The sequence below is a fragment of the Chiloscyllium punctatum genome, chromosome 38 (assembly GCF_047496795.1).
Source record: "Chiloscyllium punctatum isolate Juve2018m chromosome 38, sChiPun1.3, whole genome shotgun sequence".
Lineage (NCBI taxonomy): Eukaryota > Metazoa > Chordata > Chondrichthyes > Orectolobiformes > Hemiscylliidae > Chiloscyllium > Chiloscyllium punctatum.
In genome coordinates this window covers 13,498,959-13,516,594 of record NC_092776.1, presented here as the reverse complement: position 1 = coordinate 13,516,594, position 17,636 = coordinate 13,498,959, and the positions used below count along the sequence as shown (strand labels likewise).

The 17,636-nt window shown below is 47.7% G+C and overlaps 1 protein-coding gene across 1 annotated transcript in view; it reads left to right on the top strand.

Moving 5' to 3' along the window:
- dnmbp (dynamin binding protein) overlaps positions 1-17,636 on the top strand; it is a 96,720-nt gene that overhangs the window by 10,241 nt on the left and 68,843 nt on the right. The window contains 2 exon segments of the mRNA XM_072557206.1: positions 9,361-9,511; positions 16,448-16,570. Coding sequence (XP_072413307.1) covers positions 9,361-9,511; positions 16,448-16,570 — 274 coding nt within the window.

The window sequence follows — 17,636 nt, the reverse complement described above, 5'->3', positions numbered from 1 at the left end:
TGACCTCCTGAATGCCTCTATTGAACCTGCTTCCACAATGTTTCCAGGCAGGGCATTCCACACCCTAACTACTCCCTGTGTGAAAGTTTTCTCCTTCATCAGTCCTGCTTCATTTGCACATCACATTAAACCAATACTGTCTCACTCTCGTCTCTTTTATGAGTAGAAATGGTTTCTCCCACTCCACTCTACCCAGCCTGCTCATGTGTTTGAAAACCTCTGTCAAATTTTCTCTCGGTCACCTTTTGTCAAAGGAGAACAATCCCAACTTCAATCTATCCACGTCATGTGGTCTCTCCTAATCATTATTTCACTCACAAGCTGAATAGTCAGAGGTTTGGACACAACAGGGCTGCTTTCTAATCAGGTCAGTCAGTGGGTGTTTATGCAGACTGAGACACAGTAGAAAGGCCTGTGTAATTTGCCTATTCATGAAGGGAGCCATTAACTGACTGTGAGATATTGGTGGGGTGGGAGGGATCCTCCAGTGGAGAGTGGTGAATGAGTGTTGGAGATTTGCTGATGTACCTTTCTTTAAGAATGGAGTGAATCATTACAGGGCAGTCAGCCTCATGTTCGCAGTGAGCAAGTTATTGAAATCAGTGCCAAGAGGAACAATAAACTGTGACTTTGAAAATATTGGATTAATCCGGGACAGTCAGCACTGAATTGTTAAGAGATGATTGTTCCTGACTAACTTGACTAAATCTTTTTGAGAAAGTAACAAAGAGATTGATGATTTGATGTGGTCCGCATGGATTTTTAGCAAGACTTTTGATGACGTGTCACATCACAGCTTGGTTTGAAACAAAATATCATGCTATGGAATCCAGGGGAATGTAGCAAGTTGGAAGTAGAATTGTTTCCTGCCAATGAGGCAAAGGGTAATTGTTAACTATTGTTTCTGTTATTGAAAGGCTATTCCCAGGGTGTTTTGCAGAGTACCTCCGTGCCTCCCTCGTCAGGTCCACACCCCCCACCAACCCAACCTCCACTCCCGACACCTTCCCCTGCAACCCCAAGAAATGCAAAACTTGCACCCACACCTCCCCCCTCACCTCCTTCCAAGGCCCCAAGATATCCTTCCATATCCGTCGCAAATTCACCTGCACCTCCACACACACCATTTACTGTATCCACTGCACCCGATGTGGTCTCCTCTATATTGAGGAGACAGGCCGCCTACTTGTGGAACGTTTCAGGGAACACCTCTGGGACACCAGCACCAACCAACCCAACCGCCCCGTGGCTGAACACTTTAACTTCCCCCTCCCACTCTGCCAAGGAGATGCAGGTCCTTGGCCACCTCCATCACCAGACCCTGGCCACATGACGCCTGGAGGAAGAGCGCCTCATCTTCCGCCTAGGAACCCTCCAACCACATGGGATGAATGTAGATTTCTCCCAGCTTCCTCATTTCCCCCCCCACCTTATCTCAGTCCCCCCGGATTCAGCACTACCCTATTGGCCTGCAATCTTCTTCCCGGCCTCTCCGCCCCACCACCTGTCTGGCATATCACCCTCACCACCTTCCACCTATCGTATTCCCAGTGCTCCTCCCCCAAACGCTCTCTTTCCTCTCCCCTTCCCACCCCGCCCACCCAACCATGCCACCTTTTATTTCAGCCCACTTGGCACACCAGCCTCATTCCTGAAGAAGGGCTTATGCCCGAAACGCCGATTCTCCTGCTCCTGCTGTGCTTTTCCAGCAACGCACACCTTTCAACAGAGTACCAGACACACCCCCCCCCCCACCCCCCCACCCCTTGCATGATCCAAGATGTTTACAGGTATCACAAAAGTTGCCATGTGTTGATGGTGAAAATGACTGCAGTGTTATGATTCCTGATGATGGTAATACTGGACAAGTCTGATTGCACAGTGAGACCTGGGCTAATACACTGAGTTTTACTTTTCGTTTTGTTTTCCGTGGTGGTCACTCACTGAACATATTAACTAAAGTCTGCCAATATACTTTTAAGAAAAGAACATAATTTTACTTTTAGAATATTTAAAAAGTGTTAATGTTCTATATGGATCATAATGGAATCATGTAGGTTAGATGAGCTTCAGATTTGTTCCAAAGGTTGGCGCAACATCGAGGGCCAAAGGGCCTGTACTGCGCTGTAATGTTCTATAAGTTATAATACTAAAGAGGAGCATAAACTGCATTGCACTAGATAACGACAATTGGAATGATCTCATTGCAAACATCAGAAAGAAAAAAGTGGGCTGCACCTAAACCAGGGTCATAGTGGACAGGCTAATTAAGACAGTGATAAGGACTTTAAACTAGTTAAAAGGAAGGAGGGCTCAGCAGAGATTATTAAAGTTTTCACAAAGGACACATGATGGAAAGGGTCAGGAACCTAACTTCAGGCACAGCAGGGAAGGGGCGGGCACGGTGGCATAGTGGTTAGCACTGCTGTCTCTCAGCGCCAGAGATCCGGGTTCAATTCCTACCTCAGGCAAGTGTCTGTGTGGAGTTTGCACATTCTCCCCATGTCTGCGTGGGTTTCCTCCCACAGACCAAAGATGTGCAGGTCAGGTGAATTGGCCATGTTAAATTGCCCATAATATTAGATGAAGGGGTTAACGTAGGGGAATGGGTCTGGCTGGGTTGCTGTTCGGAGGGTCGGTGTGGACTTGTTGGGCCGAAGGGCCTGTTTCCACTAAGTAAACTAATCTAATCAATGCAGCACTGTTATTCTTAACAGCGCTCACTTTATGCGACTACCTTGTTACATTGTTGGCTACGATGTTTTGGGATCACAGACTTGACTGCTAGGGGATAAGAATTGGGAACTAAATATCTACAGATGCACGTCCTATCGAAAGGCAGCCCTGCCCTCTCTGCTTGTCATTATCAGTAAGAAATGGAATTCAGTTGATATCAAGAAGTGATAATAGAGTCAGAAGGCATAGAATCTGGACAGAATTGAGAAACTGAAAAGGGAAAAAGATTCTGATGGGAGTTTTGTACAGGCCCTGTCACTGTAGTCAGGATGTTGGGCAGAAAATAAATCAGGAGACTGAAAAGGTATGCAAGGAAGGCGCTATTACAATTATCATGGGGGACTTTAATATGCAGGTGGACTGTGAAAGGTCAGGTTGGTAGCAGAGCCCAAGAAAAGGAATTCAAGGAATGTCTGAGATTTTTTTTTTGTTTGGAGCAGCTGTGATACAGCCCATTAGGGAACAGGCAATTCTGGATTTAGTGACGTGTAACGAGTCAGATTTGATTAGGGAATTTAAGGTGAAGGAGCCCATAAAGGGCAATGACTATAATATGATGGAATTCACCTTGCAGTTTGAGAGAAGGGATACTGGAATCAGATGTAGTGGTACTTCAGTTGAGTAAAAGGTAACTACAAAAATGTGAGGGAGGAGCTGGCCAGAGTTGACTGGAAGTGGAAGAAAGTGAGGACTGCAGATGCTGGAGATCAGAGTCGAGAATGTGTTGCTGGGAAAGCACAGCAGGTCAGGCAGCATCCGAGGAGCAGGAGAATCGACGTTTCGGGCATAAGCCCTTCATCAGGAAGGAGATCCTAGTGGGGAAGACAGTGGAGCAGCAATGGCAGGAGTTCCTGGGGGTAACACGAGAGGCACAGCAGAAATTCATCCCGAGGAAGAGGAAACCTACTTAAGGGGAGGACGAGGCAGCCATGCTGATCGGGGAAGTCAGAGACAGTGTGAAATGCAAGAGAAAGCCTTCAATGTGGTGAAGATTAGTGGGAAGCCTTTTTTTTTAAAAAGAACAGCAGAGGGCAACTAAAAAGCAATAAAAGGGGAAGTGAAATAAGCTGGATAGTGAGGTAAAAGAAGATTGCAAGAGCTTTGTTTTTGAGAGGGACAAAAATGTACATTGCTGGAAAATTAGGCAAGAGAGATAGTAATGGGGTGCAAAGCAATGGTGCCGGAACTGAAGAGATACTTTGCCTCAATCTTCAGGGTGGAATACACCAGCAGCATATTAAACTGCCAGAGGGAGTGGAGTGGCTTTCATTAAGGAGAAGGTGCTGGAGAAGTTGAAAAGTCTGAATAAATCATTTGAACGGGATGGGCTACACCCCAGAGTTCTGAAGGAGATGGTTGAGATTGTGGGGGCATTGGTGGTAATCTTTCAGGAATCACTGGAGTCCGGGAACGTGCCAGCTGACTGGAAAATGACAAATAATAACACCTGCCTTTCAGAAGGAAAAGATCCAGAAGAAGGGAAATTATAGGCTGGTTAGCCTGACCTCCATCTTTGGTAAGATTTTAGAATTCATTATTAAGGATGAGTTTGCAGAGTAAAATAGGGCTGAGTCAACACGGCTTTGTCAAAGGGAGATCATGCCTGTCAAATCTGTTGGAATTCTTTGAGGAAGTAACAAGCAAGTTAGACAAAGGAGAGCCATTGGAGGTGATCTATTTGGATTTCCGGAAGGCCTTTGACAAGGTGCTGCATAGGAGGCTGCTGAGTCAGATAAGAGCCCATTGTAATAGGGACACCGTATTGGCATGGACAGAGGATTGGCTGACTGGCAGAAGACAGAGTCTGGGAATAAAGGGTTTATTTTTCAGGTTGGCAGTCGGTGAGTAGTGGAGTTCCTTGGTTCTGTGTTGGGATCACAACTATTCATGTTATGTATTAATGATCTGGACAAAGGAACTGAGTGGTGTTGCATAAATATGCAGGTAACGCAAAGATATCTGGAGGGACAGATGGTGTCGAGGAAGCAGGGAAGCTGCAGAAGGACTTGGACAGACCAGGAGAGTGGGCAAAGAAGTGGCAGATGCAATACAATATGGGAAAATGTGAGGTTATGCACTTTGGCAGAAAAAAAAGGTCTAGATTATTTGGAAATCTGAAGCACAAAGGGACCAGGGAGTCCTCATTTAGGATTCTCTTAGGTTAGCCTGCCAGTTCAGTAGGTAGTTAGGAAGTCAAATGCAATGTTCGCATTCATTTTTGAGAGGCTGGAATACAAGAGCAGAGATGTATTGCTGAGGCTGTAGAAGGCTCTAGTCAGACTGCATTTGGAATGTTGAGAACCGTTTTGGGCCCTGTATCTCAGGAAGGATGTGATGGTCTTAGTGGTATTACCACTGAATTGTTAATTCAGAGACCCAGATAATGTTGTGGGGACCTGGGTTTGAACCCCACCATGACAGATGGGGGAACTTGAATTCAATTTTTAAAAAAATTGGAATGAAGAGTGTGACTCCATTGTCGATTGTTGGGGAAAAAAAACTACTTGGTTCACTAATATCCTTTAGTAGAGGAAACTGCCACCCTTACCTGGGCTACATGTGACTCCTGACCCACAGCAATGTGGTGGACTCTTAGCTGCCCTCTGGGCAATTAGGGATGGGCATAAATGCAGCCTAGCCAGTGAAGCCCACATCCCATGAATGAATAAAGGGGGAAAAAAGTGGTGGGGTTGGAAGGCATTCAGAGGTGGTTTACAAGAACGGTCTTGGAAATGAAGGGCTTGTCGTATGAGGAGTGGTGGAGGCCTGTGGGTCTGTACTTGGAGTTCAGAAGGGTGGGGGATCTGATTGAGAGGCCTGAATGCAGAGGACATGGAGAAGATGTTTCCTCCAATAGAAGAAACAAGCACGTTAGGGCACAGCCTCCTAGTGAAGGGGCAAGCTGTTAGAACTGAAATGAGGAATTTCTTCATCCAGAGGGTGGTGAATCTGGAGAATTCATTGCTGCAGAATGCTGTGGAGACCAAGACATTGAGTGTAATTAAGACCAAGAGGTTCTTGATTAGTTTAGGAGTCAAGGGTTATAGGTGAAGGTAAGAAATGGAAGAGAAATGTATCAACCATGATTGAATAGTGGAACAGACCTGATGGACTGAATGGCCTACTTCTGCTCCTATATCTTCTAGCTGAATGGTCTTCCCTTTTCTCCCAACAATACCCTTTTGGATACTCCAACCTCCAGTGAGGAGATCTCCCTCTATCTCCACATTAAAGCTTTTGGTGATCAGCTGGCCCAGCTGTAATAGGTTACCTTTAGACAGGTCTCCGTGCATCAACTCAATGCTATTTTCTTCAGTTAGTGGCTATCTCTGAGACCTTGCCAAAAACTTGAGAATCTCAAACCATTTTCTCTTCCACTGGAACCCAAGTTCTCAATAACATATGTTGAAGTCTTGTAACAGCAGGAGGGTTCGAATGGATTTTCAGGTGGGTGGGAAAGTGGGAAATGGAATTCAACCCAGAGGGGCCTGAGGCGATGCATTTGGGGAGGTCAAACAAGGCAAAAACATGAACAGTAAATGGCAGAATATGGAGAGTTATCAAGGAAGTGAGGGACTTGGAGTCAATGTCTACAGATCACTGAAGCTGGTTTACCTGGTCAATACATGGTGCACGGGGTATATGGAATCCTCCCCATTGTTAGCCAAAGTGTAGATTGAGAGAAGGGAGTTTTCCTTTTTGTGTACTCATGGGATGTGTGTATCTCTTGCTAGGCCAGTATTTTTTTGCCCATCCCCCAAATGCCCAGAGGGCAGTTAGGACTCTACCACCTTGCTGTGGGTCTGGAGTCACATAGAGACCAAAGCGATAAGGATGGCAATGAATCAGAAGGGTTTTTCCTGACCATCAACAATGGATTCATGGTCATCATTTGATTCTTAATTTTATTTTCTTTATTGAATTCAATATTTGAGCCGATCCCTAGAACATTAGACAAGTTTCTGGATTAATAATCTCTCAATAATACCACTAGGCATTATACCAGCTTTGTCTCCGTGAGATTACACTGGGTCGTTCAGTTTAGCCACAGCTTGAGTATGCCGTGTAGTTTTGGTCCCCTCACCAGAGGGAGGGTGTAATAGTTGAAAAGTGTGATGCTGGAAAAGCACAGCGGGTCAGGCAGCATCTGAGGAGCAGGAGAATCGATGTTTCGGGCATAAGCCCTTCATCAGGAATGGCTTCACCTCATCCCTCAATCACTGAAGTCAGGTGCCAACTCTCAGACGCCACCTCTTACTGCCCCCTCTTCCATGACCTCACCTCTCCTGACCTGTGTTTTTCCAGCGCCACATTTTTTAACTCTGACTCACCAACTTCTGCAGTCCTCCCAGATGGTGTAATAGCCCTGCAGAGGGGACAGAGGAGATTTACAGAGATGTCGCCAGAACTGAAAAATCGTAGCTATGTGGAATGCTTGGACAGGTTGAGGTGGTCCCACTTGGAACAAAGGAGGCTGAGGAGAGGTTGGAGTGAGTGGACGGGAAGGGCCTAATCACCTGAGCAGAGAGATCAGTGATTAGTGGAAGGATCAGGGCAGAGTTGAGCAAAAGGTCCCTATCCCACAGTGATCAGAATGTGGAAGTCGCTGCCTGAGAGAGTTAGCCGAGGCACAAACCTCGATGGCTGTAAGCTGTTGGAAAGTAGCACGAGGCTGGGTGGGTCAGTTGGAGGCTGCCGCTGACATGATGGACAGAATGGCCTCTCTCTGCGCTACAAATTTTTCCATGTTGTCTAAATATTTTAAATATCTAAGGAGGAGTGTGGGGATAAGGTGGAGGGAGGGGCAGGAAATTTATTGCTCCTTGAGAGAGGATGAGTTGGACTTTCATCTTCTGCGCTGTAATGATTCTGAGATTTCTGAATTTGACTGAATACAGATGTTGTTGTGAATTTGACTGAGCAGGCTGTGCTTAGTGGGATGCTCGGGCCTGTGTGTACGTACGTGCACTTACCCTCGTCTGCCTGCGGACCAGCAGAGCACCCTCCCCACGGTCTCTGTGTGTCACAGGTTAGCTCAGCTGGCTGGACGGCTGGTTTGCAATGCAGAATGACACCAACAACGGGGGCTCAATTCCCACACCTGCTGAGATGACCATGAAGGATTCTCCTTCTCGATGTCTTGCCTCACCTGAGGTGTGGTGACCCTCGGGTTAAACCACCATCAGTCATCCCTCTCTCTAATGAGAGGGAGCAACCATATGGGTTGGTAAGAGTATCTGACTTTTAATGATACCTTTAACCCCATGTGATTCTAACTAATCTCCAAGCCCACTCCACCCTAAACATAACACCAAAATTCTCATCCTCTTGAGGTTTCTGCGCCCCTCCAGTTCTGGATTCTTTCACGTCCCTGATTTTAATCTCCCCACCAATGGCTCCTTGGACCCTCCGCTTTCGGACTCTCACCCTGAACCTGAGGGAGAGCAGCTCATTGTGGGCACGGACATGGCCTCACTTGGTGGGCCAGTCGGTTGGGCCCCCGCAGGTGGTCCAATGACTAACACTGTCCGGGGTCTGTCTCTAGAGAGTGGGGTTTGCAGCTGTGGGGGGAGGGGGGGGGGGGAAGAGGAAAAGACTGTGTGCGAGGAGGAGGAACCAGAATGGGAGGGGGTGGAGTGGAGGGAGGGAAGGACAGAAAAAAGCTTGGACTGATGGGGGTGGGCCAGGATTGGAATGGGTTAAATATAAAACTAATGATCAAGAAGGAAGGTTTCAGAAGAATTGGCAGGCGATCCGTCGCCAGTATCATCTCCTGGGAGGAAGACAGTGCATCCTCTGACAAAGTGTTGTCCTGTTTGGTGTGTTTTCAGCTCCGGTAACTCCCCTGGACGGGGGCAGGAAGCTGGGTCAGAGCAAGTGCATTTGCAGAGCTGAGAGTTCCTGTCTTGGCGGCTCTGAGGGGTTGTTGCGGCTGGAACAGCACTATGGTCTGAGATATAAATTCCAGCATTGGAAACGCTGCCAAAAAGTGAACGAAAGCCCCCCCCCCCCCCCCCCGTGGTGGGGAACACTCGGCTCTTGTCCCCTTATGGTGCACCCCCCACATCCAAAACTGATGCTGAATGATGTCCTCTGCACTGGATGTTGCTGCCAGACTTTGCTGGGGGAGTCGGCTCTGTCTCGCTTTCAGGGATGTGATGTATTCCGTCGTCAAAATCTCAGAGAGCCAGAGGAGTTCCCCTAGGCGTGCTGGCTGTTATTTATGCCTCAGCCAAAACTCACCTACATGGCAGCCACCACTATATGGCAGCTGGTGGGATCTTGCTATGCACAAAATACCTGCCTCGTTTCTCCACTATAATGGAGAACGCAAGGCAAAAATATGTCATTGGCTGCACAGGGCTTTGGGATATGCTGATGGTTGTGAGCACAAGAATTATTGAGAACTATCTTTTCTTTCCTCGATGTATGTCTCTCTTTGCTGCCTCTCTTTCCTCTATCATACGCTGACTGGCCCTGCTCCCTGCCCTTGCTCTCTGGCACTGCTCTTGTCATCAGGGCCCAGCCATACCAGGTCTGAGATGCGGGGATATCAAACTCCTGTGCTCTCAGTTTGATCTGCTGCGAATTTCTGGAATTGATGTTGGTTTTGTTGCTTTACAGGCCATGATGGAACCTGGCTCCCTGGTCCGAGCAGTCTTCGATTTCCTGCCCAGTGTCTCGGAGGAACTGCCCATATTTGGGGGTGATGTCATTGAGGTGTTGAGTGTGCTTGATGAGTTCTGGCTGCTGGGGAAGAAAGATGGCGTGACAGGTAAGTGTATTATCAACTTGGTCTGGACCCCCCCCCCCCCGCAACCAATCTATCACGATTTATTTGAGACAGGCGTAGCACTTCGGCCCTGTTCAGACCCTTAGCGTTCTTCTCAAATATAACAACTGCATTACAAACAACCTTTCTCTGAGCATTTCCCTGCCTTTGCCCTGAATATTCATACCACACCAAGTTCCAGGTAATGACCAGCTCCAATTATCACCGCCTTCACCTACAATGGCATTAAAGTCACTGAATCCCCAACTATCGACATCCTGGGGATTACTGTTAACTAGACCTGCCCTATCAGTACTGTGGGTACAGTAATGTGCTAGAGACTCAGAATCCTGCAGCAAGTAACCTACCTCCCGTCTCCCTGAAGTCTGTTGACCATCAACAAGGCACGTGTCAAGAATATGATAGAATACTCCAGCATTGCCTCGATGGGTGCAGCTCCAACAACACTTAAGCTTGACACCATCCAGGACAAAGCAGCCCAATTGATTGGCACCACATCCTCAAGCATCCACACCCTCCACCATCAACACTCAGTACACACTGCTGCTCCTATCTACAAGATGCACTGCAGAAATTCACCAAGGCTCCATCCAAACCCACGAACACTTCCATCTAGAAGGGCAAGAGCAGCAGTTACATGGCAAGCTCCCTCTCCAAGCCCCTCACCATCCTGACTCGGAAATATGTCATCGTCCCTTCAGCGTGGTTGGGTCAAAGCCCCAGAACTCCCCACTTGATGTCATTGTGGGTGTCCCACAGTAGTTCGCCACGACCTTCTGAAGGGTAAACTATAAATACTGGTCCATCCAGCGATGCTGAGATGCCAAGACAGAACAGAAAAAAGGGAGTGGCTCACTCAGTATCTCTTCCCTCCTTTCTCCACCCCTTTTCACATCCCACAATAACAGATCGTGAACTGATGTAATGGTCATGTGCTAAGGGTAACACCTCACTGAGGCTGAATGCTATCTATTGGAATCCTCGAAAGTCTGAGTTTGGATAAATGCTGCTTTGGAGCATTTTCTTTTTTTTGTTTCTTGTGTGTGACCTGGCAAACTCGTGTTTCCTCTCCATCTCAGGGAAAATAGACCAAATATCCACCCTGGAAACCTGCTCCCTGATATGGGATAGTTATCATTGCTGGATCTGTCCTGGGAATCCCCTTGCCCCACACAAATACCGAGTGAAGCTTTATCTATACTTTTAAAGCAAAAGTAAAGCTCACTCAGCTGTCACCCAACACTCCCTGGAGAGGGACAGCACAGTGTTTGATACAGGCTAAAGTTCTCTCTGCAATTTCAACCTGAAAGTAAAACTATCTTTACTCTTTCAAACTAAAAGTAAAGCTCCCTTGGTACTATCCCTATCAATGATTTCCTAAGACAATACTGAATGGGGTTAAATGTAGCGCATAGCTGCCTCTCTTTATTTTGAAGTAAAATGAAAACTTTCTCTACTCTTTTTTTTAAATGGAAAGTAAAGCTCCTTTGACAACGTTCCCATCGAGCCCTCCCTGGAGAGAGACGGTATATGGTTAGATACAGAGTGAAACTCCTTCCACTCTTTATAACCTGAAAGTAAAGCTCCTTTACTCTCTTAAACTGAAAGTTTAAAGTCATTGACACTGTCCCCATCAAAGCAAAAGTGAGGACTGGAGATTAGAGTAGAGAGTGTGGTGTTTGGTAAAGCACAACAGGTCAGGCAGCATCCGAGGAGCAGGAGAGTCAACATTTCAGGCAAGAGGCCTTCATTAGGAATGAGGCTGAGCCTTGGGGGTGAAGAGATAAATGGGAGGGAGATGTGTGAGGCTAAGGCGAAGGTAGCTGACAATATGATAGGGAGGTGGGGGGTGAAAGTAATGGGCCGGAGAGGAGGGTGAAGCAGATAGATGGGAACGAAGATGGACAGGTCATGAGGGTAGTGCCGAGTTGGAAGGTTGGAACTGGGATGAGATGGGGTGGGGGGGGGCGCAGGGAGGCGGGGAATGAGGAAACTGGTGAAATCCCCATTGATGCTGTGGGGTTGGAGGAAGGTCCCGAGGTGGAAGATGAGGCGTTCTTCCTCCAGGCGTTGGGTGAGATACAGTATGTAGACAGGCCAACAAGGGGCGAAGCTACATTAGATTTGGTACTGGGTAATGAGCCCGGCCAGGTATTAGACTTGGAGTAGGTGAGCACTTTGGTGATAGCGATCATAATTCTGTTATGTTTACTTTACTTTAGTTACAGAAAGGGATAGGTGTATACCACTGGGCAAGAGTTACAGCTGGGGGAAAGGCAATTACGATGTGATTAGGCAAAATTTAGGAAGCATGGGTTGGGGAAGGAAACTACAGGGGATGGGCACGTTAGAAATGTGGAGCTTATTCAAGGAAAAGCTCCTGTGTGTCCCAGGTAAGTATGTACCTGTCAGGCAGAGAGGAAGCTGTAGAGCGCGGGAGCCGTGGTTTACGAAGGAAGTGGAATCTCTGGTCAAGGGGAAGAAGAAGGTTTATGTTAGGATGAGATGTGAAGGCTCAGTTAGGGTGCTTGAGGGTTACAAGGTAGCCAGGAAAGACCTAAAGAGAGAGCTCAGATGAGCCAGGAGGAGACATGAGAAGTTGTTGGCGGATAGGGTCAGGGTAAACCCATAGGCTTTCTATAGGTATTTAAGGAATAAAAGAATGACGCGAGTAAGATAGGGCTAATCAAGGATAGTAGTGGGAAGTTGTGTGTGGAGTCAGAGGAGATGGGGGAAGCACTAAATGAATGTCGTTTTCTAGAGTGAATACTGTCAAAAGATAATGTTGTTGAGGAGAATACTGAGATACAGGCTACTGGACTAGATGGGATTGAGGCTCACAAGGAAGAGGTCTTAGAAATCCTGCAGTATGAGAAAATAGATCAGTCCCCTGGGCCGGATGGGATTTATCCTAGGATCCTCTGGGAAGCCAGGGAGGAGATTGCCAAACCTTTGGCATTGATCTTTAAATCATCATTGTCGACAGGAATAGTGCCAGCATGGTTTTGTGAAGGGTAGGTCGTACCTCACAAACCTTATTTAGTTCTTTTGAGAAGGTGACCAAACAGGTAGGTGAGAGTAAACCGGTTGATGTGGTGTATATGGATTTCAGCAAGGCGTTCGATAAGGTTCCCCACAGTAGGCTATTGTACAAAATGCAGAGGAATGGGATTGTGGGAGATGTAGCAGTTTGGATCAATAATTGGCTTGCTGAAAGAAGACAGGGTGGTGGTTGATGGGAAATGTTCATCTTGGAGTCCATTTACTAGTGGTGTACCACAAGGGTCAGTGTTGGGTCCACTGCTGTTTGTCATTTTTATAAAAGACCTGGATGAGGGCATAGAAGGGTATAATAGTAAATTTGCAGATGATACTAAGGTCGGTGGAGTTGTGGATAGTGACTAAGGATGTTGTAGGTTACAGAGAGACATAGATAAGCTGCAGAGTTGGGCTGAGGGGTGGCAAATGGAGTTTAATGTGGACAAGTGTGAGGTGATTCACTTTGGTCGGAATAACCGGAATGCAAAGTACTGGGCTAATGATAAGATTCTTGGTAGGGTAGATGAGCAGAGAAATCTCGGTGTCCAGGTACACAGATCCTTGAAAGTTACCACCCAGGTTGACAGGGTTGTTAAGAAGGCATATACAGTGTTTTAGCTTTTATTAATAGAGGGATTGAGTTCCAGAACCATGAGGTTACGCTGCAGCTGTACAAAACTCTAGCGCGGCCGCTCTTGGAGTATTGTGTACAGTTCTGGTCACTGCATTATAAGAAGGATGTGGAAACTTTGGAAAGGATGCAGAGGAGATTTATTAGGATGTTGCCTGGTATGGAAGGATGGTCTTATGAGGAAAGGCTGAGGGACTTGAGGCTGTTTTTATTAGAGAGAAGAAGGTTGAGAGGTGACTTAATAGAGGCGTACAAGATAATCAGAGGCGAGCCTTTTTCCAAGAATGGTGACGGCGAGCACGAGGGGGCATAGCTTTAAATTGAGGGGTGATAGATATAGGACAGATGTCAGAGGTAGTTTCTTTACTTAGAGAGTAGTAAGGGTATGGAATGCTTTGTCTGCAACGGTAGTAGATTCGCCAACTTTAAGTATATTTAAGTTGTCATTGGACAAGCATATGGATGTCCATGGAATGGTGTAGGTTAGATGGGCTTCAGATTGGTATGACAGGTCGGTGCAACATCGAGGACCGAAGGGCCTGTACTGCGCTGTAATGTTCTATGTAAGGGAGTGGTGATGGAGGCGACCCAGGACCTGCATGTCCTTGGGGGAGTGGGAGGGGGAGTTGAAGTGTTTGGCCATGGGGCAGTGGGGTTGGTTGGTGCGGATGTCCCGGAGATGTTCTCTGAAGCACTCTGTGAGAGGGCGTCCCGTCTCTTTTTACTTCTAACTGCCACCGGGACATTAACCGCCTCAACCTGTTCACCCCCTCACACATACCAACATCTCACCCTTTCAATGCGCAGCCCTCCACTTCCTCTGCACTAACCCCAACCTGACCATCAAACCAGCGGACGCGGTTGGGGGTGGGGGGGGGGGGGGGGGGGAGGTGGTGGTGAAGTGGTAGTTTCACGCACTGACCTCTACACCACTGAAGCCAGGCACTAACTTGAAGACATCTCCTCCTACTGCCCTCTCAACCACTACCTCATCTCCCAGGCCGAACTCCCACCCACAGCTTCCTACCTCATAGTTCGGGAATCCCACGCTGCCCAGTTTTAGCTCCTACCCAAGATCAACAAGCCTGACTACCCTGGCCAACCCATCATCTCAGTCTGCTCTTGCCCCACCGAACTCATCTTGGCATACCTTGATATTGTCCTATTTCCCCCCAGTCCAGGAACCCCCCCCCCTCCCCCGCCACCACAGATGTTCGGAACACACCCATGTCCTCCACCTCCTCCAAGACTTTCGTTTCCCTGGCTCCCAATGCCTTATCTTCATCATGGAATCCAGTCCCTATACACCTCAATTCGCCATGATCAGGGCCTCTAAGCCCTTCGTTTCTTCATCTCCTGACGTCCCCAATAGTACCTTTCCACTGACACACTCATTCATTTGGCTGAACTGGTCCTCCCCCTCAATTTCTCCTTCCAGTCCTCCCACTTCCTCCAGACGAAAGGGGTAGCCATGGGCACCCACGTGGGTCCCCAGTTATGCCTGTCTCTTTGTCGGTTACATGGAGCAGTCCATCTTCTGTAGTTAGATCGGCACCACTCCCCACCTCTTCCTCCGCTACGTTGATGACTGCATCGGTGCCACCTCGTGCACCCACAATGAGGTTGAACAGTTCATCAACTTCACCAACACATCCCACCCCAACCTTGAGTTCACCTGGACCATCTCAGACACCTCCCTTCCCTTCCTGGACCTCTCCATCTCTTTCAACAGTGACCAACTCAACACTGACATTTTCTACAAACCCATTGACTCCCACAGCTACCTGGATTACACTTCCTCCCACCCTGCCTCCTGTAAAAATGCTATCCCTTTTATCCAATTCCTCCGCCTCTGCCACATCTGCTCCCAGGAGGACCAGTTCCACCACAGAACAGCAGATGGCCTCCTTCTTCTTTAAAGACCACAATTTCCCCTCCCACATGGTTGATGATGCCCTCCGATGCATCTCATCCAATTCCCACACCTCAGCCCTCGAACCCTACCCTTCCAACTGCAACAAGGACAGAGTCCCTCCTGGTCCTCACCTTCCACCACACCAAGCTCCACATAAATCACATTATCCTCCGCCATTTCCACCACCTACAAACAGACCCCACCACCAGAAATATAGTTCCCTCCCCACCCCATCTGCTTTCCGTAAAGACCATTCCTCCACAACTCCCTCTCAGGTCCTCACCCCCACCCCCAACACCACCTCCTGCCACTGCAGGAATTGCAAAACCTGCGCCTACACCTCCCCCCTCACCTCCATCCAAAGCCCCAAAGGAGCCTTTCACATCCATCAAAGTTTCACCTGCACTTCCACACGTCATTTACTATATCCATTGCTCCTGATTCGGTCTCTCCTACATTGGGGAGACCGGACGGCTACTTGCAGAGCGCTTCAGAGAATATCACCAGGACACCCTCACCAATCAATAAATTCTTAGGATCCTGTCCCACTTGTTAACTGATGAAGGAGCAGCGCTCTGAAAGCTAGTACTTCCAAATAAACCTGTTAGACTATAATCTGGTGTGTGATTTTTAACCTGAAAATAAAACTTTTTACTTTCAGTTAAGAGAGGAAAAGCGCTCTCTACACTGTCCACTTCAAATACTCCCAGGACACATACAGCGCAGATTCAGACTTGAGTCACTACGGTCATGCGCCCCTAACTATTGAAGCGAATCAGTACAATGTTGGACCACATCCATTTTACAACATGGGGACATAGGAATTAGGAAGGGGAGTAGGCATTCAGCCCTTTTAGCCTGCTCTGCCATTTAACATGACAGCTAATCTGAATCGTGGTGCCAATGCCCCTTACCTGTCTGCACTCCATCGCCCTTTATCCTGGAAATTTTCATTTTGTTTCCTGGGATTGGCTTAGCCTCCCAGTTAGGACTATGAACCTTCTTGGTTCTGGGTTTTGTCCTCCAACTGAGTCAGTTACCGTTTTAACCAACAACAAAATCAGACATTTCAGCAGGTCTGGTAGCATCTGTGGAGAGAAGTCAGAGTAAACATTTCAGGTCCCGTGACCCTTCTTCAGAACTCAATGTTTTATTTCCCCTTTCTGCCCGTCCCTGATTTAGGACTAAACCCCATGTGCAGTTGGACTGATAACTCCTTAAACTTTGACCTCCTGTGCCAGTGATTTGGGGCAGATGTTGTGTGCACGAGGACAAGTTTGTGTTTTGTCTGATGGTGGTGTCTCTTGTCTTCTCTTTATCCCCCCCTCTCTAGGGCAGTTCCCCAGCAGTTTTGTGGAAACTGTCTCGATCCCGAACACCAAGCAAGGGGAGAGGTTGTGCGTTTGCATTAATGACTTCGCTGCTGCCAACAGCAGTGACCTGTCTCTCCGACGTGGTGAGTGTAGTGATATCTCAGGTTATTTAAGAGAAAATTAACCCCCTACAGTGACGGATATCTGTACGAATTATAACCTGGGGCAAATGTGGCAGCAATGGCAGTTTACATTTATGTAGCACCTTTTTGGGGCGGCACGGTAGCCCATTGGTTAGCACCGCTGCCTCTCAGCGCCAGGTTCGAATCCAGCCACAGGTGACTATCTGTGTGAAGTTTGCACATGCTCCCTGTGTCTGCGTGGGCTTTCTCTGGGTGCTCCAGTTTCCCCTCTCAATCCAAGGATGTGCAGGTTACAGTGGAGTGGCCATGCTAGATTGCCCCATAGTGTTCAGGGAAGTGTGGGTTAGTTGCATTAGTCAAGGGTAAATATAGATTAGGGGAAAATGGGTCTGGGTGGGTTACTCTTCAGAGGGTCGGTGTGGAGTTGGGCCGAAGGGCCTGTTTCCGCACAGTAGGGATTCTGTGATTTTCATATAATTAAAGGCCTTTCTCTCTGATTCAGACAATTTGACACTGGTCCAGGTGATAGAATATGGACAAGTGCTTGGAGACCTGGCCAGAAAGATTTTCAAGTATCTTTAGGAAGAAGAGAGGGATTTTTGAGAGGGTATTCCAAATCTGAAGGCATGGCCACCAATGATGGAGCATTAACAAAGGTTGAGGGATGAGTATTCGGCAAAATGCTGGGAAATGTTCCCACTCTCCTTTGAAGTAGATGTTATGGGATCTTGTGTCTTCCTCTCAGGGGGAAGGTAGGGTCTCTGTTTAGCATGCTGTGTGACGAGTAGAGTCACTGACTGTGCTGCATTCCCTCAGTCCCACGCTGGGAACGTCAACTGGGAGTTTTGTACTCCACTCTCGAAGTGTGGGGATTTGAGCTGGTGACTGTTTGTTTGACTCACAGGTGAGTGTGCCACCCACTGAGTTAACATGGAACATAGAACATTACTGTGCAGTACAGGCCCTTTGGCTCTTGATGTTGCACCGACCTGTGGAACCAATCTGAAGCCCATCTAACCTGTACGGTTTCATTCTCATCCATCTGCCTATCCAATGACCATTTAAA